This window comes from Carassius auratus, chromosome 8, assembly GCF_003368295.1.
Source record: "Carassius auratus strain Wakin chromosome 8, ASM336829v1, whole genome shotgun sequence".
NCBI classification, from domain to species: Eukaryota; Metazoa; Chordata; class Actinopteri; order Cypriniformes; family Cyprinidae; genus Carassius; species Carassius auratus.
In genome coordinates, this window is record NC_039250.1 from 24,582,900 (window position 1) to 24,605,437 (window position 22,538).

The following is a 22,538-nucleotide window of genomic DNA, read 5'->3' on the forward strand; positions in this document are numbered from 1 at the left end:
CTTTCCTAACAGTCATTTTATGTCTTTCCCTGTTTGTGTCCATGAGGGGGCGCCATAGATGAGGTTAGGAGGAGCTTATTAACACTCACTGAAATTCAAATAAAGGCGCATTTATTAGCTCACCTTTGCCATGACTCATTACTAATAGCTAGACAGTATTTAGAAACACATCCGGTTGCATTAAAGAGTAATACGTATTGGGTCTGAGAAATGCATACATGTTTTTACGCTTGAAAATATCATCAATATTTTGTTTTTATAAAAAGTAAGGATGTTTTACATTTTAGACGTATAAAATCGTGCCATTAATATTTCATGAATGTCTGAAAAACATTTACCTCACAAACGAGTAATGTGTCCATAGTTATCGATACAAAATAAAATGTACCTTTAAAGAGACCCTGGCATTTGAACAGTAATGTATTCAAATCACTACAATAAACTGCATGTAAAACAAACAACCGTAGACAAAGACACTGAACCGACGCTTACTTAGCCCCTCCCCTTACATTATAACATCCAATCCGAACGGATCATTCTTGCTAGGGCTCTCCGCCTATTGGCTGAACGATCTGTCAGTGGCAGCGGTCCATATTTTCGGCCGGGACAGTAGCACGACCAGCAGCAGCGAAAGTGAGAAATAACTCCGTGAACTGGGATAATTCTGACCGCGAGGACTGATGAGCGAATAAAAACACATATGAAGGTACTCCAATTAATATTTCATGGAATTTTCTTTTTTGAAAATGATAGAGGGCGTGAACGTGAACGGGAGAGTGTGCTGGAGTGGAAGAGTGAATCTCATGAGATCCCAGGATAGATTTCCAGTACATTATCTCGCTATATTATGACATGTGCACATCGGTTTTAAATATGATAAACACTGATTTCTTAGCCACACAGTATTCTTTCATACTCGTGCACTTAATGCAGCATCACTAGACTTGTTTTTATGGATTTAGATACAACTAAATAATTAGTTGTATGAGCTTTATTTTATGTTCACTAAATGCTATGTAACACAGTGTTACAAACAGTCTTTTGTCCCTGTATCTGTTTGTACGGGCTGATGTCAGACATCTGATAGTTGGTTCTTCACATATTTGAGAAGTGCACTGATTTGCCTGTTTAGCAGCAAATGTTCAGAGTGTTTTTTTTTTTTTAAACACTGAAAGGAAAGCTTTGTGTCCAACAGGAAACCTGATATCCACAGAAGTGCTTTTTTTGCTAAGCTAGACTTGGATTTATGGCTCTTATTGCTAATCACGCAGCTTATAAAAGATTAACCATGCACTGATTCTTAAAACATGGGACAGATCTTCACCTGCCATTATTAGTTCCTGAAACAGCAACACTTTCACTTGGATAATCAGAATAGGTAGAATAGGTAAAATAAAAAATATATATTGACTTAAGAAAAGCAGGTCAATGTGTATATTTTAAAGAACTATTATTAATGAAAATGTACTTACTGTGTACTTTAGGCTAGTTTATTAAATATATCTTATAAGGCTTATATCTGTTTGTGTAGTTTTAGTCAACACCAGATATTTATGAAACTACATAATATGGAACTACATAATATCATAATATCATAATATCTGCACAAAGTACCAATCCTCACCCTCTTCCCATTTTCACCTATTATGAATTTAACTAGCTCATATACGTAAACAATATTTGACACATTGTTTTTGTGATAGCGTTTATCCTTGATCTTTAACTTATTCTATTTTTGTTTTGTAGCATTCTTTGTGCCAGTGTTTAAGAATCTGCGAACAATGGATTTGCTTTCAGATACGTTTGCCTGAGATTTGGACACATTTGTTAAAATGTTAATCTGAATGTAATTGCTGAGTTGATGTGTTTATTTGAATCAAATAAGCAGTGATTTTTAAAGAGCAGACATGTGAGTGTTTGTCAGTGGTTGAAGAGCAAAAATGTTGTCTAGCCTGAATGCGGTGAAATGCTCTGTTTTGACTGGCATGTCAGAATCAGTCAATTGAGAGCTGGGTTGAAGACATTCTCTCGGGTCAGGACGTAATTACACCAAAGAAGAGCTTGCTTTATTTTGCAGATTTTCCTTCAGGTCTATTGTATCCAGTCAATGGCCAGTTTTCCTTCAGTTTGAGAGTGTGGCCCATATAACGTCAAAGACTGAGGATTTTGGTCTCCAGTAGCTGTAAATAAATCAGTGCTTAGAGCAACAAACATTGTGGGCAAATGACAGCGCTTCAGTCCATCTTGAGTTTAGAGTTTAGGATACAGTATGTTGACCTCGTTTGAGCTGGGTTAACGGGTTTGGTTTACTATAATGTGCCAAATCACTGCATTTTGCTTTTATGCAAGTGTTATACAATAGCTCCCATTGTGAAATCATTCTGCATGGTGAAATCTTTGTTGTTGTTGTTTTCTATGATCTGAATCCTGCTTCAGAATCTTGAATTTTTTTGAAGCTGTGTTAATAAGATGTGTCAGTGACAGGGAGAAGCAGATGCTGGATCAGCTGTTAATATAGTCAAGATGAATTAGTATGCATTACAGTCTCGTCTGGAGTCTCTTTCTGTTAATATTTGATTAATGTGTGTGTGTGGGGGGTGGGAATTCCTGGAATTCCTTTCGGTCTGTGTAATCCATATAGTGTTTCTCTTTTTCCCGCTCTCACACTCTCTGTGGCTGTGTGAAGATTGTGTTTGTTGCCAGATAATGGTTTTATTGGGCTTGTACAGGTTTAATGTGGGGTTACGGCATCAGAGCGGTGCCGTGAACCACACACCAATCTGACACATGTCCCGCTCTCTCATTACTGCTAATGATTCATAAAGCAAGCTGACATTATGCTGTGGTCTGATGTTTCTTTTAAGGATTGCCCTCAGCAGCTGTGGGTTAAGTCTGAGGTTTAGTGAATTTTCAGTGAGATGAGAGAAGAAAATGGTCCATACTTTAAAGTCATATATTTCCAGTGAATCCGTAGTTTACATAACTGGTCTAGATGATTAGTTTATGAATCATTCCCATCTTGTTCTTGAGAATAAAGTATAAAGTAATAAATATCACTCTTCACCTCACATATAGCTTTAATATGACATATCCTGGCTAGTTGAGATTAAACATCCATCGGCCAGCTCAGTTCAGATAGTGGCTCTGCAATCAAGCTGACAATTTTTGCCAGAAATTATGCATCCCCAAACTAAGCAAACCAAAGGCAACAGTGGCAAGGAACCAAAACTCCATCAGTGACAGAAATGGAGAAAGAAACCTTGGGAGAAACCAGGTTCAGTCGGGGGGCCAGTTCTCCTCTGGCCAGACGAAACCATCACGCTGTGAACCAAAAAATGTTAGTCTGTTGCTACAGGTTTTGTTAAGCATGCAAGAGGACTCTGGTTCCAATGACCTGATGTATAATTGTGTTTAATAAACCAAACAGAAGTCCAACTGAAGGGACAGCCAGTGATTTGGCATTTTGAATAAAACATAAAATGATCACAGACAGTATTTCCTAATCCAAATGGTGATAGAACCTGAGCAGATTCTGATGTTGGAAGGTTGTCAGCTGCAGTGTTTCATTCCACTTGTCATACCTGTGTTTGTCCAACTCTCACACAAACAATATAAGTGCGTGTGGCTTTTATAGGTCCTCTTGAGAGGAAATGAAGGCAGGAAGGATGCACTTGTGATCTGCACGGATAGTGTTTTTACCGGATGCTGCAGGATGAAGATTCTTACGGGAATAATACTGCTGTCTGTTTCCTATATAGATTGAGTGGATGTAAATAATGGGTTTACCGACCCTATACACACAAAATGAAAAGATAAGATGTTTTAGGCGGTTTGTGTCTCTGTCTGAGTAAGTGTTTATGTATTTGTTTGCATGCGATGTGGTCACTTGTGGTCACACCATTAATACCAGGGCAATTTATAAAAGCGTCAGTCAATGATGTCATAAAACTGAACATGCAACTCTTAACTAAGCAAATAACAGTTTCTGTATCCATGGTTTAATGAAAAATATTAGGTGTATAGCCTATCAAATCAGACACATACACACAAACTCCAGTGGTAATACTGCGTGAGTTATAAAAGTGAATTCCAGTTTTAACACACACAGACACACATACTCTGGCTCTATTAACAGCCCCCATCCACTGTGGGATAGTAATGTCTGGATGACATCATTGACCTGAGATTATATTAAGTCTGGTCAAGCTGTGCAACTTTCTATTCAATAGAAGGAAAAAAATAGAATACTTGTCATCCTAGTAACACACTGACATGTAACCAAATTGAATAATATGTGGAAGTGATCTGATTAAATTGTCTTAGGGGAAAAACACCTAGGAAAGACACATTTAATTAGGTTTTGATTCTGGGATTGATTGAAAAAGATATTGTGAAAGGTTTTAAAGCTATGTGATAAAAATAAGATGTATGATTTGTGCACATCAGTAAGCAGTCCCTCCTAACATATCATATTCTACATTATTTTATATAAACTGCTATTTAAAAGTTTGGGGTCAGTAAGGTTTTATTTTAAGAAAAAAATCTGCAGTTGATCAAGTGACAATAAAGGCAATTTTAATGTTATAAAGATATATATATATTATTATTATTTTTTTTATTTTTATTTTTTTATATAAATGCTGTTCTTTTGTAATTCCTATTCATCAAAGAATTCTGAAAAAAAAAGATCATGGTTTCCACAAAAATATTAAGCAGCATAACTTTTTTCAACGTCAATAATAATAAGAATTTTTTTCTTGAGCATCAAATCAGCATACTTTCTGAAGGATCATGTGACACTCAAGACTGGAGTAATGATGCTGAAAATGCAACTTTTGCCATAACAGGAATAAATTGCATTCTAAAATATTAATAATTTAAGCGGTTACTTTAAATTGTATTAACATTTCTAAATATCACTGTTTTTGCTGTTTTTTTTTTATCAAATAAATTCAGCCTTGGATCAACGTAAACATTAAAAAAACCTTAAAGACCCCAAACTTTTGAATGGTACTTTGTAAGGAATAACTGGTAATGATTCTGAATATAAATGGTAATAAAGCCACAACATGAAGTGTAGTGTCACACTATGTATGCTGCTGGAAGGAACACGGAACCGAGGATAATGGAAATAGTCTTTATTAATCAAACACAGGGGTAAATCCAAACATGGAGAACAGGAGGAAGCCACACGTACTTAACTGGTAGACCCAACAACACTGAACTGAAAGGACACGGCTTATAAAGGCAGGTTGATTGGGACAACACAGGTGCAAGGAATGAAACAATTAACATGGGGCATGGAACACACGGAGGGACAACTCACCCTAATGAGACCAGGGGCGTGACATGTAGTGGATGTTACACCTGAGAGGTGCATTCATTTTCTGTTCTTCATCAATTATTCCACAGTTACTGCATTAACATATGTTTATCACAACACATTTAAGTATATTGTCAGGAAACAATGTGGAAAAATATTCAGCTGCAATGTGGTCATTAAACCTGAAACTAACTGTGCAGTTATGAAAATTATTCTACACCCTTAGAACGTTAGTCTTGATGATGATGATGTTCAGCTGTGGGTTAAGGGAGTAGGCTAATTATACAGAATGATCATAATTTGCACAGATATTTTATAAATCAGTGGTCACACAGATTGGGTTTGGGTGTTTGGCAGGTTTTCCTCTGTCTTTCTGCTCACTGACACTCCAATATAAATGGAAATAAGAACCCAGACACAGCAAGCCAAACCTTAATGGTTAAGAAATCCATCCATTACACTGCAGCCGAATCCAGATCTGTCTGTGTCACTTGCAGTAAACAGAGAAATTATTCACAAGAGCATTCAAACTGGTCCCTGAATGCGTGTGTGTGTGTGTGTGTGTGTGACTAGACCGAGGGAATCCGTTACAGTACAGCAGTTGATCTCGTTCACTGGAGACCTCTGTGCTGATATGCTAATAGCTTCCTGCATTTATGTGGTCTGATGGAGAGCCAGACCACAATGTAGAGACGCCGAACACTGCTGTGCATGTGTTTTAATGTTCATGAATGCCAGACTCACACAAATGTCATTTCAGATCAAGTGTGATTCACTGATGAAATGTGTGGAACTTTATTGCGTTTCTAGGCCAGAGAATTTGATCTGTGTGTGTGTGTGTGGTATGATCCTGTTACATTGGTCTCTGTACAGTTATACAGCACATGACCTGCTAAAACATTGACTTATATCGGCAGACCTGTAAATCAGCGGTTTTGCTTCAGGGCCCAGTCACTGAATTCATCTGTTTGTTTGTTACAGGGCAGCAGGATGAATGTGGAGACTCTCAGTAAAGCTGAACTTCTGATGCTGCTCAGCATTCTGGAAGGAGAACTGGAAGCACAAGATGTAGTCATACACACACTCAGGGTAAAAGCACACCCACACATGCATGCATGCATGTATAGCTGAACTGTGTCAAGAATTAAGTAAAGTTTGGCAAGAAAAAAAATCTGAAAACTTCATGCATGCAATTCTTGCAATATTACACAACTTCAAACCGCATTAGATTTTAGTATACTCATAAGAAACCAACAGAGAACAAGTGAAAAAAGACTTGCAATACATGCAACTAGTATGTTGATAGCACATTTTTGCATTGTATTAGGTATTGCTAACAAATTTGAGCACATTGTTACCATGTTTTAACTTGTTTCTAGCTTGGCTTAGCATGTTTTAGCATGTTGCCAAAGCTTGTGGCCAAACAAGTTTCCTTTGCAATTACCCTGCCTACAAACCAAAAACTCTGAACTTGCCCTAAACTCGTTAATGTTGCTGCATGGGGCTAGTTGAGAGCGAGTTGTCATAGAATAACACAGAACAACAAGCTGGGATAGGAGAAAACATTGCATTGAAAAAATGACACATTTCAGCTTTAATAAAGGTGAATTTTGAGCAGTTGTGAGATTTCAGATGTTATATTTTTACACATACTCCTCAGCTCTGTATGTGTATAGATTTGTGTTATGTAACAGGCATTATATGATCAGTGTTTGGTGTGGACTAGTGGTCAGGAACCACAGGAAGTGTGTCGGGGGTACTCAGGAAAGCGGCAGACAGGAGAACAATGGCAAGCAGTGCTATTCCTGTAAAACACGCACACACACACATTTTTGTGGGGGCATTCCATAGATATAATTTTTTTGATTTATATTATCTATTCTATATTTTCTATCCCCTTACCCTAAACATTTTCAGCTGTTGAATGTTTTTAAAGTTATTAAAAATATTATCAATATATTTTATTTATAACATATTAACTAAAAAACATTTATGTAATGTTATCTAGAAAAAAAGTGACTTCTTAACTCTTAAACAGGTGTTAGCACAGAGCCCAGCCCTACAGCTTTCTTTATCATTACTCACTTAATTCTCCATCTTCCATTTCATTTTATGCTTTGATAAGCACACAAATTAAATCAGCTGCGCTCAATTGAGTCTTTACTCCTCAAAACTAGAACAAATGAACTTCATTTTTGCGTGTACTCATACTGACACACAACAGAAGCCCACAGTGTTCCCTCTGGATATATATAGTGTGTGTGTGTGTTTTATTAGGCCTGTAATTATTCTGTCTTATGCTGTAGTTAAAGAGTTAACACGCCATTAATAACAGAGTGCAGCAGCTTCACATGAGCTCTGGGGTGTGTGTAGGAAAGATGGAAACATAAGACGAGGGGCTCAGCCACTAAAGCTGTGCTGGTGTCTCACTGTGACCTGCTGGTCAGCTGCTGACTCTTTGCACTTGAGTATGAGATTAGTTTGTGGGACATTGAAAACAACACAGAGAAGCTACATTGGTCTGAAAGTGAAAGTTACATTTGGTTATAGTGTGTTCACATACATACATAGTACATAGTTTCTTTTACAGACACATCTGTACTTTTTACAGTGATTTGTTGACAACATCTTATATACATGAATAGGCTTTTTTCACACTGTGCACAAATCTGATTTGGTTTCCAAATTCAATCTTAAGGTCATTTTGCCAATGATCTGCTTACAGTTTTGTCTGAAACCGTTTGGTCAGACAATAGCAAAGTTAGCGATTTACGCAAATTTATTCCTGTAATGGCAAAGCTGGATTTCAGTGTCCTTCAGAAATCCTTTTAATATGCTACAGTATATATTTCTAATATGATACAAAAGTGTGCTGCTTTTTTTTTCTTTTTGGGGGGGGGGGATTTTAATTTTATATATAAAAGTTTTTGTTTGCAAGATTTTTGATAAATAGAACAATCCGAAGAACAGCATTTATTACAATAGACATCTTTTTTAACAATGTTAAAGGTTTGACTGCCACTTTTGATTAATTGTAAGCATTCTTGATGAAAAAAAATATAGGTTTTTCTTTCTCTCAGTTTTTTTTTTTTTTTTTTACAATAGTGTAAATTCACTACTACTTGGAAGGATATTGTCAGCAGTGTCTGGAGCATTTGCCTTATTTACCTGTCCAAAACCACTGACTAATTGACACATTTACTATTCAATATGTAGTGAAAATGTCCTGATTATTACCAGATTACAAATAACACATTGACACGTTTTTTTTTTTTTTTATTTATTTTTTGCTGGTTGTCTACAGATTTCAGGCAGATTTATGAAATCAGATTATTGCCTCCTGTCTGCACAACGCCTTAGTGTGTAAGCGTGCCTCTTTTACTGCTCAGCCCTTGGCAAGATATTAAGTGTGTGTGTTTGTGTGTGTGTGTCTGTGTGTGTCTTTGTCAGTGTCTTTAAAAGCTTCATTTGACTTTCTTCCTGGGCAGTAAAGGCTTTAGTCACAGAGGGAACCTTTAGAGGCCCTTTGGGCTTGAGTCTTTGATCATGAATGTTGCGTTGTGTGTGTGTATGTACATGTATGTGTGCGCACACTTCAGTTCCTTCAGAATCTCCTGTATATCCCGGGCGTAGTGAAGCAGTGCATGCTGGGAGAACGGTGTCAGTCACGTTAGATGTTTTGAAAGCCTCCAGATCAACTGCAGCACTTTTTGCTCCACCTTCTGAGTTATTTTCCCATGGCTCTTTCTGATGTAATGGAGGAGCCAGTATCCCGAGGGCTGGTGGTTAAAACGGGAAACCAGCCTTTAGTATGACTCACTCACTCGCCGTTTCATCATCTAAGCCTTATATAGGACGATCAGGTCTGTTCACAGGTCTCTGAAAGGGGAATTTCATGAATAGGGAATTCCCAGTTAAAATCACAGTCCAAACAGACTAAACAAGCCAGTTTGTTTGTTTTGTCCTAATAGAGAGGATGTCTAGCCCATGTTTTACCTTATAAATGTGACTCATTTCCACACACACACTCACTCACTCACAGAGAAAGCTTCTGAACTGCCTGGAGTGTGTGTTTGTGGGTTGATTAGAGGGATGTAGGATTCCTTCTGTGTGAACTTCCTTCCAGGAAGTCTCCTTATTCCACTCTGTCTCCGATGGTAAGCACCTCAGATCAGCAAGAGCTTGATTAAAAACAGCAACAGCACAAAGAGTGTCCTGCTCTGTCCTGAATATATATGACTAATCTCACAGCAACACACACAAATAAAATTAAAGTAAAATTATATATTTAGTCAATAAATGACCAAAAAAAATAAAATAACTGATTCATGCTGCACTGAGACCCCACTGTGCGGGAATACCCATAAGCCCCTGCTTGTAAATAATCAAATTAATTATCCTTGGATGAGCAGTGGGACTTAAAGGGATTATATAAATAGTTATTATTTAGAGCTAAGATAATGAGTTAAATCATTAAATCTGAATGTCTCATGTTTAGAAACCTGCTATTCTCATTAGTTTTTTTTTCTACCAATAAACTCTTTTGCAAACTTAAGTTGTATGTCCGCTTTTGAGGAAGTTCTTGCTACTGAGTTGCAATTCTGTTGCAGTCCACCTACAAATGTACAACAAAAAATGATTGTGCTGACTCAAGTAATATATTATATATTACAGGATGTCCTGAACTGAAATTAACTGCAGAGCTATTAGGGTATAGGCTGTTACTGTAAGAATGGCAGCCGTTCCAGTAATTTACTGTGAAATCTTTAATAGTGCAGGGAAATTAGTATGTTCAAACTAAACATCTTTACACGGACAGGGCTAAATATAGTAGCTGGATTTCTGGTGGGAAAGGCATTTGCTAGTTTGTGTAAGTGCTGTCTGTCCCTGTTATTGTTTGTGTGGGTGTGTGTCTGGTCTGGATGTGAAGAGAGACAGTCAACAAAGCTTTGTTTACAACCGGAAAATATTATTATATTACTAAGAAGTTAAATATTTAATTCAGATGTGTCAAATAAAATTCATTCAAAAACTTCCATTCAAAAGTTTGGTTTCAGTAAGAAGTTTCTTATGCTCACCAATAGGGCTGGGATAAACGATTATTTTTTAAACGCTTAATCTAGCGATTAATTTTTTCAGACCGATTCGATTTCGATTATCTCCCCATTAATTGACTACTAACAATTTATACATGTTGATTTACATATCTGAATGAAAAAAAACATGAATTCCTTAACATTGCAATATATGTTTATTGCTCTTAAAATTACAAAATAAAAGACTGACTAAGAATGCATTACTTTGCACTTGTATAGAGATAGCATTCAATAAAACCTTGAATCCTTGAAAACACATAGCTTACTGAAACAAGCTGACTGAACACATAGGGCCTAGCTTACTGAAAAAAAGTTCTTCTTTCAGATGAAAATAACAACAACTTGATGTCTAGCATTCAATAAAAAAGGTCACCCAAAATACTTGTTTAGAGCAATTGAAAGAATACAGTAACCAATGTAAACTTGAGGGCTTTAAGCTAATACAGAGAGTGCTTTTCCAAAAAAAAACTCAATTAACAGTGGGAGCCAGCAGCCTGTCATGGAGAAAAAAAAATGTCCGAATGCTCCACGTGAAACTTTGGCGTTCCGCCCTTTTTCTATCGTTTCTAATGATTTTGGTTAATATGCACGAGGGAGAGAGAGAAAGATAGAGCGAGCGAGCGAGCAAGACAGCGCTCGTGTAGTTTGAAGACTGTGAGTGCACGAGCGCGCATGAAACTTTGGTGTTTCGCACTTTTTATATCGTGTTTAATGATTTTGATTAATATGCACAAGGGAGAGAGAGAGCAAGAAGCGCTCGTGTTGTTTGAAGACTGTGAGTGCGCGCGCAGCCGGGGCTCTCTCTCGTACGCGCCCTATCAGGCGCAGCAGTCATTCTATTCTACATCACTCACCGATCAAATAAGGCTTTGACAGCCGCCAAAAAAAGATCAATGCAGAAAAACCCCTGGATTGGTTATATAACGTTGGACAGAATGTTGATCCGGCCATCTCGTATATTCATAAAAACAGGTCGACGAATCGATGCGCATATTTTGCGTCAATGTATTGTCCCAGCCCTACTCACCAAGTGAGTAAAACAGATATTATAAAGTATTACTACTACAATTTAAAATAGTAATTTTCAATTATTTAAAATGTAGTTTATTCCTGTGATGAAAACTGAATCACAGGATCCCAGTGTCACAGGATCCTTCAGAAATTGTTCTGATATATTTACGTTTGATGTATTCATTTATCCATTTAGCAAACATATTTATGTAATATACAGATTTGGTGATCAAGAAACACTCTTATTATTACCAGTGGGAAAAGTAGATTTCTTTCATTAAAAATAAAATCTTTATGACCTTGAATTTTTGGACTTCAGTATATATCAAAATATTGGTTGTTTGGACAGTGTTTTGCATTTGCAAAAGTGTTCCAGGTGGTTCTTTGTTCTTTTGCCAAAGTGAATCATTCTTCATATCATATCATTTATGTCTCTTGCACAAATTGTGTAGGGTAAGTTACAGCCCAAAATTTAATTATTAGTATATTAGATCAAATATATAACCCATAGTATGAGGCTATGAGCAGTACTTATAGTGATGTTTGTCTTGTCGCTGTCTCAACTGTTTCCCTCGGTTGTGTCGCTCTCTGATCTCTGGAGAAGGTCACTCAGAGGCCAGCAGGGCCACAGATGAAAGCCTCTATGGCTGGAAATGGACTGTAATTTTCTTTAATGATGTTGAGTAGTATGCAACACTGCTTAAAGCTGAAGTTAAACAAATAAACTATCCAGCCTGGTGGTCTGAGACACACTTAACACACTCACACTGCTTCATTGTAGACATACAATATGAATTTCTGCTTTATACAGAGAGACTTATCAACAGAAAATGTATATTAGTGTTAACAGCCTGGATTTAAATGGTTGTTGTGCTTACATCTGCAGCATTGTGCAGATCAATATGCCGATGTTCACGCCCAGTACACACCACACCCTCTGTGATTCTCTGTGTTATTAAAAGATTTTGAGTCTCAGACTGAATGATCACAGATAGTAATCATGGAAACGGCGGAAGCTGAGGTCTCTTGAAGTCTGGTTGGTTAAATATTACTTGTGATCAAGGAGATAAAAGTCTATGTTTTTGTTTGCATTGGTGTGTTTAAGGAGGACACAAGGCGTGCTTGTGAAAATTCCAAATGTGTATGCGTCATCTATATGTTAGAGTTCATGATTCTTCGCCTGTAATTCACAGTATCATATTGTATATTGGACATGTTTATTTATCCAAATTCACCAATATGGCATATTAGTTTGTAAATGTGCATTTAATTGTCATTGCATCTATTTTTATATTTAGATGACCTTTGCCTTCATCATACAGTATTGTTCAAAATAATAGCAGTACAATGTGACTAACCAGAATAATCAAGGTTTTTAGTATATTTTTTATTGCTACGTGGCAAACAAGTTACCAGTAGGTTCAGTAGATTGTCAGAAAACAAACAAGACCCAGCATTCATGATATGCACGCTCTTAAGGCTGTGCAATTTGGCAATTCGTTGAAAGGGGTGTGTTCAAAAAAATAGCAGTGTCTACCTTTGGCTGTACAAACTCAAAACTATTTTGTACAAACATTTTTTTTTTTCTGGGATTTAGCAATCCTGTGAATCACTAAACTAATATTTAGTTGTATGACCACAGTTTTTTTAAAACTGCTTGACATCTGTGTGGCATGGAGTCAACCAACTTGTGGCACATCTCAGCTGTTATTCCACTCCATGATTCTTTAACAACATTCCACAATTCATTCACATTTCTTGGTTTTGCTTCAGAAACAGCATTTTTGATATCACCCCACAAGTTCTCAATTGGATTAAGGTCTGGAGATTGGGCTGGCCACTCCATAACATTAATTTTGTTGGTTTGGAACCAAGACTTTGCCCGTTTACTAGTGTGTTTTGGGTCATTGTCTTGTTGAAACAACCATTTCAAGGGCATGTCCTCTTCAGCATAGGGCAACATGACCTCTTCAAGTATTTTAACATATGCAAACTGATCCATGATCCCTGGTATGCGATAAATAGGCCCAACACCATAGTAGGAGAAACATGCCCATATCATGATGCTTGCACCTCCATGCTTCACTGTCTTCACTGTGTACTGTGGCTTGAATTCAGAGTTTGGGGGTCGTCTCACAAACTGCCTGTGGCCCTTGGACCCAAAAAGAACAATTTTACTCTCATCAGTCCACAAAATGTTCCTCCATTTCTCTTTAGGCCAGTTGATGTGTTCTTTGGCAAATTGTAACCTCTTCTGCACATGCCTTTTTTTTAACAGAGGGACTTTTCGGGGGATTCTTGAAAATAGATTAGCTTCACACAGACGTCTTCTAACTGTCACAGTACTTACAGGTAACTCCAGACTGTCTTTGATCATCCTGGAGGTGATCATTGGCTGAGCCTTTGCCATTCTGGTTATTCTTCTATCCATTTTGATGGTTGTCTTCCGTTTTCTTCCACGTCTCTCTGGTTTTGCTCTCCATTTTAAGGCATTGGAGATCATTTTAGCTGAACAGCCTATCATTTTTTGCACCTCTTTATAGGTTTTCCCCTCTCTAATCAACTTTTTAATCAAAGTACGCTGTTCTTCTGAACAATGTCTTGAACGACCCATTTTCCTCAGCTTTCAAATGCATGTTCAACAAGTGTTGGCTTCATCCTTAAATAGGGGCCACCTGATTCACACCTGTTTCTTCACAAAATTGATGACCTCAGTGATTGAATGCCACACTGCTATTTTTTTGAACACACCCCTTTCAACTAATTCAACTAATTGCCCAATTGCACAGCCTTAAGAGCGTGCATATCATGAATGCTGGGTCTTGTTTGTTTTCTGACAATCTACTGAACCTACTGGTAACTTGTTTGCCACGTAGCAATAAAAAAATATACGAAAAACCTTGATTATTCTGGTTAGTCACATTGTACTGCTATTATTTTGAACAATACTGTATGAGCCGGTAAAGTAAAAGCTGGAATTGAATTAATATTCACCCTGTCTATTTTCTATACTTGTTGTTAACTGGGGTCAATTAATCTGTGCATATCTTTGTGTTTGTGTGTGTGTTAATTGTTAATTGTTAATCAAAATGACAACTGGATCTTCCAGTGAAATGACAGACTTATCTCTGATTATGTATGCTGGAATTCACTAATCATTTAATCAGCTTAAAGTGATATTTCACCTAAAAATGAAAATTCTATCATTAATTCAATCACGTTGTTCCAAACCTGTAAGGCATTAGTTCATCTTCAGAACACAAATTAAGATATTTTTGATGAAATCTGAGAGCTTTCTCTCTCTCTCTCTCTCTATATATATATATATATATATATATATATTTCTGTCATGACAGCTCTCGAAAGGGATTGGCATGGTAATGTACATGACATTATTAATGTATTTGGTCTTGATAGAATAGATCTGCAATGCTGCTGCTGGTTCTGCAGTACATCTAGAGTTTCATGCCAGAACTCTCTCTCTCTCTCTCTCTCTCTCTCTCTCTCTCTCTCTCTCTCTCTCTCTCTCTCTCTCTATATATATATATATATATATATATATATATATATATCCACAATAATTTTACACACAATACTATGAAATTTAAATGTTGACTAATAGTTTTTTTTTGGAATTAGCTATGATTTGAAACAGAAGAATGCAGCGGATGGAAGAACAGCATGATAAGGGCAGAGGAATACAGCAGGTTCCAGCTTGTGTGTCACCCAGAAAATAAACCACATGTCTATTCCAGTCCTGAATTTAGTGTGCTTGTGTCTCCCATCTGCTGATCTGTTTCGTAAAACCACCCCATGCCTCCTAAATTAGTCACACTGCCCCCCGTTTCAGCCCTCACACAAGTACACACATGCACAATGACTAGTGAACAACACCCCCTACAGCTGGGCCTTTTGTGATGTGAGCCCCCCCCCTTCATTTCTTCAGCCCAGGGGAGGTTTAACACCTGCCTGCAGTGGAGGGGTCAGGGTGGGGGTCAGGGCTGTGATTATGTCTTGTGAAAATAGATCTGATAGTGACCATCTGTAATTGCATCACAATGTGTTTAGAAATCCCGTTTTCTGTTTATGTCTCTCATAAAAAATCATGGCCATATGCAAACATAATGTTAGGTATTAATCAGTCATTCTGTGAACTTGCTGTGTAATCACAACAGAAACCAGTCACTTATTCTTATCCTTGACATTTTTTAGGCACAACAGAGAGATGCATTTGTACAAGAACGATATGGACATTACAGCCTTCGTGACCCCTTCATAGCTCTGCTGAGAGACAGCGAGCTGACTCAGGCTCAGGATGATGGAGAGCAGAGTCCCGTGTGTCTGAACCCGCTGGGTGTGTTGAAGCTAGTGATGGCCCACTGCACCAACATGAAGGAGAAAATGATGAAACAGCTCGCTGCTGCAGAGAGGAGACACAGACGGGTGAGAGACAAAGACTGAGATCAGAGCTACCTACCTAGGCTGTATATTTAGACTCCTATGTGAAGGCTGTACTTTTAAAAATAAAGGTTCTTTATGGGCACCCTGTGGTTCCATGAACAACCTTTAAAAGCCATGAAATCTTTCCATTCCACAAAAGGTTCTTTATAGTGAAAACAGGATGTGTAGATTTTGAAAATATTCTTAACACAAAGAAAATGGTTATTTTAAGAATTGTTCACTAAAATGGTTCTTTAAGGACCCAGAAATGGTTCTTCTATGGCTTTGATATCAAAGCTCCATGTAAGTACGGTACTTTTATTTGTGACTCTGGACCACAAAAAACAGTAATAAGGGTACATTTTTTAAAATTTAAATTTATACATAATCTGAAAAATAATTAAGCTTTCCATTTATGTATGGTTTGTTAGGATAGGACAATATTTGGCCAATATACAAGTATTTGAAAATATGGAATCTGAGGGTGCAATAAAATTCAGGTACTGAAAAAAATCGCCTTTAAATTTGTCCATATAAACTCTTAAGAAATGCATATTAATAATGAAATATTATTTTTTGATATATTTATAGTAGGCAATTTACAAAATATCTTCATGGAACATAATCTTGACTTAATATCCTAATGATTTTTGGCTGAAAAGAAACATTGATAATTTTGACCCATGCAATGTGTTGTTGGCTATGGTTTATGTGGTCCATTCAATGTTGGGGGTAACGCATTACAAATAATATTGAGTTATGTAATCAGATTACTTTTTTCAGGTAACTAGTAATGTAACGCATTACTTTTCAATTTACAAGAAAATATCTTTATTAAAATATCTTCTGTAACGGCAGTTACTTTTTTTCCATTTATTGATTGAAATCTCTCCTGTCCCCTTGTTGAGTGAAATCAGGAGTAAGAATTTACTTTAGTTTAAGAATAAATGTGAACATACATTAATTCATCTCACTCAAAAAAAAAAAATAATAATAATAATTTAGTTCTCCTCAAACTTAATAAAAATAGTGAAAAGCAACTCAGAATATGGCTCAAAGCTGCAATAATTAAATATGTTAAATAATACAAATATCTTTTGTGTTTAATCCCATTTTATAAAATCTATTTGCTGCTGACCTTCGACGATCCAAATAAACCATACTAATAAGCAAAAATTACACAAGATAAACTAACATTTCTTTTTCTTTTTTTTCTTATTTATTGCTGAAGAGTGTTGAACTTTCTTCTTCGGTGTTCTACTGTACAGCAGACCTGAATTGATATTAAAAGCAAAAGAGAAAGCCCAGCCCAGATTTAGAAAGTAATGCAAAAGTAACGTAACGTATTACTTTAAATAAAAAGTAACTAATACTGCATTCAATAATGAATGTACTGAAATGTATGCTTATGGAACTGGTTCATTCAGTTCTTTGAAAAAAGGTTTTATTTAATTTCATTTATTTCAACATTGTATGAAAGATTAATCCAAAATTAAACAACTATTCTCTCTGTTATGTACATTGGGTGAGTCATATTTTGAAAGGGTTCAGATCTCTGAATAGCAATGTTTGATCTTCTGACCATACAATCTTTATTTTTTTGCTTCTATATTAATTATGCTCATAAACATAAGAAACATAATGTGACTGATTTAATTTGACTCAAACGTTATTAACTCAAATGATATAATATATGGCCACAGTTTATTAGGTTGTGTAGTCATAATTAGTCATCTTTCTTGAGCTGATGTTTGAATGTGTGTATGCCTGTAGGTAATAGCAGATTTAGAAGAAGAGAAACGACGGCGTGCTCAAGACAATGCTGCGGGTGATGACATCACTGCCATGCTGGAGAAGGAACGAGACAGACTTCAGCAACAGGTAACCAGGCAACGCCACCAAAATATATACACATGCTCAAGCTGTGGCATTATAAATACAACATAAACTGTAAAATAAAAGCAATCACATCACCCTGTGCCAACAGAAATTGTGTGGCTTTGTTGTGTAACTGTTGCCGCAGATGTCTTTTCTAGAGAGGAAAGGCTCCATTGTTTTATGGACTATGGTGCATAAGAGTCTGTCCACCTTTGTGTGTGTGTGTGTGTGCGCGCATTCCATGGTGTTTTTGTGTTTTTTTATGGGATTATGATAAGGTGATGTTAAGGTCAAAGTACAGACTGCAGTATTATGTAAAAGGCCCTTCCTGCCCTGCCCTGCCCTGAGTTTCTCTTACACACACACACACACACACACAAACTCTCACACTCTTATACAAACTCTTATTTTTTTGGTTGCTTGACCAAAGCTCTCACACATTCTGTATGCTTGTAAGGTCCTGAAGTCTTGTATTGTTTGAGGCAGAAACAAGCAAGTAAACAAGATATTTTCAAGAACAGTTGTATGATGCATCTTTGATATTGTCTGCGTAGTGTTATTAACCCTCTGAGTTTACTAATATCTTAGAATTTTTAAAGTGACATCTCTTGCTTTTCTTCTTCACAGCTGGAGTTTGAGAGGGCTCAAGTCGAGCGTTTAGAACATGAGCGGTCAGTCCTGTCGAATCAAGCTGAGGAGGATTTAGCGCAGCAGCAACAGTTATCCTCGACACTGGCGAAAGAATGTCAGAAGGCTACAGCACGGGCAGAGGAGGAGAGCCAGCGTGTTGCAGAGCTCAGCCGCCAGCTGGAACAGGAGAGCAGTACCATCAAAACCCTAAAGGGAGAGCTGGAGAGCGAACACGCTCATGCTCAGCAGATAGAGGCGAGAGCTGAGAGAAAGCTAGCTGAATTGGATACAGAGCGCGAGCAGATGAGAGGGAAACTACTGAAGGAAGAAAAACGATATCTGGAGCTTTTGGAGAAGTTCAATAGCCTAAAAAAAGAGTTGGATGAAATGAAAGAAAGAGAAAAGGCGGCACTGGAAAAAGACAATGAAGAAAAGGTAAAAACTGTGCAGAAAGCAACCACAGGGATCACGCCTCTTCTTAGTCAAACAGAAGTCGATGGCAAAGTCATTGCATCTAAATCATCTCCGCAACCCAAGCTAAATGGCCACCACACTCCCAGAGAACCAGAGTCTCCTGCAGACGAGAGGTGCAAGGAAGTGGGATCAGCAGACAATTGGGTAGTGCTCCCTGGAGGAAGCGGAGCCTTGCAGTGTCTCTCCCCCAGCAGTCCTGCCTCGTCCTCACTTAGCTCATCTCCTTGCTCTTCCCCAGTACTAACCAAGCGTCTGGCCTCTATAGGCTGCTCTAGTCCGACCTATCCATCCTCCTACCAGGCCAGCATCAACCAGCGATTCCAAGCAGCACGCCACAAGTTTCAGCAGCAAGCTGAGGCAGAGCAGCATCATGGAGCATCTATTGTCCACTCACCTCGAGACTTGTCTCCTACTGCAGCTGCTCCTACTACTCCAGACAATTCTACTGCAAAGCAGATTGCCCGCAACACTGTCACTCAGGTGCTGTCACGGTTCACGAGCCAACAAGCAACAAGTAAACTCCCTCCGTCCAACAGCTCCCCCTTTGGCACTGATTACCGCAGCCTGGCCGCAGCCTCTTCGCCGACAGGGAAGAGCCCAGGGGTTCTTTCACCAGGGATCCGCTCACCAATTATTCCTAGGGCGGAAAAGATTAATCCAGCCCCTGTTCCTCCTAAAAAGCAGGGGGTCAACCAGTCTCCTGGCTCTCCTGTTCCTTCTGGCAGGGCCAGCCACTTCCCCGAGCTCTCTGGGAGCTGTGGTCTCACCAGTGGCCAGGAAGATGCAAAAGAGCTTGACTTGGTCATGTCATCATCTAGTTAACCAGCCTGGAGTTCACACCTGTTCTTAGCCTTCTCCAGTCCATTCCATCCAATGGCATCTATAGCACTCTTGAGAACCTCAAGGTTCTTTTATTTGAACCCTTATTGTCATCTAATACTTGTCAATTCTTGTCCTTAAAGGGATAGTTCACCCAAAAATGAAAGTTCTGTTATTAATTTCTTACCCTCATGTCATTCCAAACCTGAAAGACATTCATTCATCTTTGGAACACAAATTAAGATATTTCTGATGGAATCTAAAAGCGTTCTGACCCTCCATAAAGAGCAATGAAATTACCATGATCAATGCACAGAAACGTAGCAAGGACAATTTTTTGTGTGCAAAGAAAACAATAATAACAGTTTATTCAGCAATTATTCTCCCCAAGTTACCATCTTCCGCCATTTTGGAGTGTATCCCAGAACGTAATCAACATAATGAGAGTTGTTTAGGTTCAGCAAGCACGTGCTTTCTCTGAACATAACGGCAGAAGACGGTAACTCAGGGAACAGTCCATTTAAGTACCTCGTTTTGGATGTCTCCTTATCTGAACCAGTTCAGGTCTTGGATCATTGACAAATGAGCAAATGTGGTAAAGAAAGACATCCAGAATGTGGAATGATACAATACTGTGGGACTGAAAACCACTGGTCTGAAAGGGCAGCCAATCCTTCTTCTGGAGAACTACCTTTCTGCAGAATTTTGCTCTAACTTTAATCAAACAACCCTGAACCAGCTAGCCAACTTGTTCAGGATTACTTGAAGATAAAAGGGAGGTTGTGTAACTGAGGTTGTGGACCCGGAAAATTGCCGGAACATTGTCGGGTTTCCTTCTGTGTGAATGCAAACATGTCCTGGGATAGATTCCGGGATTGACCCGTGTGTCGTAGAGATGACGCACATTGTCGCTCAACTTTTTTACCAGGTGTTTTGCAGGCAGATCAGTGTTTGCAACAAAAAAAAAAAAAATGTGTGCAAACTGTAATGAAGCAGAGATCAGTTAGTTCCTCACTTTCCGTGCTGAAACTGAGATCGTTCGCTAGCTTAAGAGAAAGTTAACGTGCCTAGCATTTTCAACTCGTACATTACATGTAACATCGTGATGTTATGTGTCTTTACGGGACCTTTACGGGTTGTGTGTGAATGTGCAGAATCTAGCGACCCGGTAACAATTGCCGGGACACATTACCCCGTGACACATTTCCGGAATCGCAGTGTGAAAGGGGCTAAATTCTGTTGAAAGGTGGTCGTCCAGGAGCATTAGTAAGAGTAAGGCTGGCCACACACTACATTTTTCAAATCTTAACTCAAAGATGGTTTTAATCGTTTGAGCCTTATAATCATTCCATCTCGATCCATCTTCTATCAACAGATCTCCCAAATCATATGGGTTAGAAAACCGGCCTTAAAATCTTCTAGTGTGCAGGCGGCTTAACTGCACACAGAGGTGATGCCTCACTGAAAACCTTCGGTATCCCAGAAGAAACCTTAGCCTGAGCCCAACCCATCCTAACTGTGTGAAAAGTTTGAAAGGAACACACAGTCAACCTCTTAAATACTACTCCTGTAAGATCAAATCTATTGAAATATTATTTTAACCTGTCTTTTAATGTTTTATTGTGTTTTTAATTTTTACAAAATTATTTTTTATTTAGCCTAAAATGTTACTTAGTCAATTCCTGATGACCTGCACAGAAAAAAAATGAAAAATTTAGTATATAAAGTAAAGACTATTCTAAGCAAATAGTGATTAACCAAGTCTTCAGCCAATCGGTCAGTTTTAGCCTGGTAATACTGTCTTAATCTGTGTCTGGCGAATGACTGACATTTATATTATGTTTATGGTAAATGTAAAGTATTGCTTTTCTCACAAGCAGTAATATAATATGATGTGCAGTTGATGTTGAAAATCTATTTAGAAATTAACTACTGGAGATATGAACTGATATGAAACAGTTATGGAAAAACCTCTGTCCTACTGTATTGCGCCATGACTACGTTGTCCTCTAGTGTCAGTCTGAAGCACTGCTCAGGAAGCTGCCACCTGGTGGTTGGGAAACATTAAACAACAGCCAAACCAGAGTACCTTCTCTGTAAATGAAGATTAAAAATTTAATTATTCTCATGGGACATGATAGTTAACAATATTAACAATCGAGTCAAAATGTTATGTTCTGCGAATGTAAGTCTGGGTCTAATAACCATAGCTGGATGTTTTATTCCATCACTGATTTTTATGTTTATACTGTAGTCTTATCTTGAAATGTTTAATTTTTATTAAATATTAGGGGTAGAACCTATAGCACCAGTTTACATGACTCCCAACCATGGTAAAAGCACAAGCGAGTAACGTCATCATTTAATGATTACTTTACCCCGGGACTTATTTTTCTTACCAGTGTCCTTCTTGAAGCCTTTTGACGTTTTAACTTTTTAGTATAAAAATAGACATGATTTTATATTTGTGTAAAACTCTTGCTGGCATGAATACGCTTATGAGAGAACAAAGTATGTTGGGTTTTTATGAGTAAATGTGGTGCATGTATCTGTCCTGTGCTTCATAGGTTTCAGCTGCTCTACTGTCATTTAATGTTTCTGTTTTTAAATACCTCACCGTTTCTCCTACTGTACTGAATCTTAAGTAGCAGTTTAGATTTTAACTACTGGAATCTTTGTTTTTTTGTGCATCAATAAACCTGAACTGACACTTGGAATTTGTATATTTCTATTTCAAACTTTTTGCTAGTTGTATGAAAGTAGTTTCTATTAGTTGCATTTTCCTAATTATTTTTACATTAGCGGTGTTGAATAAATTTATGTCCAACTGTATTTTATCCGCTTAGCTAATAAATGTTTTTTTGGTT

At 37.7% G+C, this 22,538-nt stretch overlaps 1 protein-coding gene across 1 annotated transcript; it reads left to right on the top strand.

The window, feature by feature from the left end:
- The first annotated feature begins 594 nt into the window (after positions 1 to 594).
- On the top strand, positions 595 to 22,388 carry LOC113107757 (CTTNBP2 N-terminal-like protein). The gene is made up of 5 exons (XM_026270456.1): positions 595 to 706; positions 6,305 to 6,412; positions 15,643 to 15,873; positions 17,644 to 17,751; positions 18,376 to 22,388. The coding sequence occupies exons 1-5, from the start codon at positions 701 to 703 to the stop codon at positions 19,672 to 19,674; spliced, it is 1,752 nt and encodes a 583-aa protein (XP_026126241.1). The 5' UTR covers positions 595 to 700; the 3' UTR covers positions 19,675 to 22,388.
- The last annotated feature ends 150 nt before the right edge of the window (positions 22,389 to 22,538 follow it).

Bases quoted from the DNA above. Each gene is read 5' to 3' on its own strand.
- LOC113107757 (XM_026270456.1), top strand. The intron at 6,413-15,642 runs GTAAAAGCACAC...GACATTTTTTAG, and splicing joins TAGTCATACACACACTCAGG to GCACAACAGAGAGATGCATT. The intron at 17,752-18,375 runs GTAACCAGGCAA...TCTTCTTCACAG, and splicing joins GAGACAGACTTCAGCAACAG to CTGGAGTTTGAGAGGGCTCA.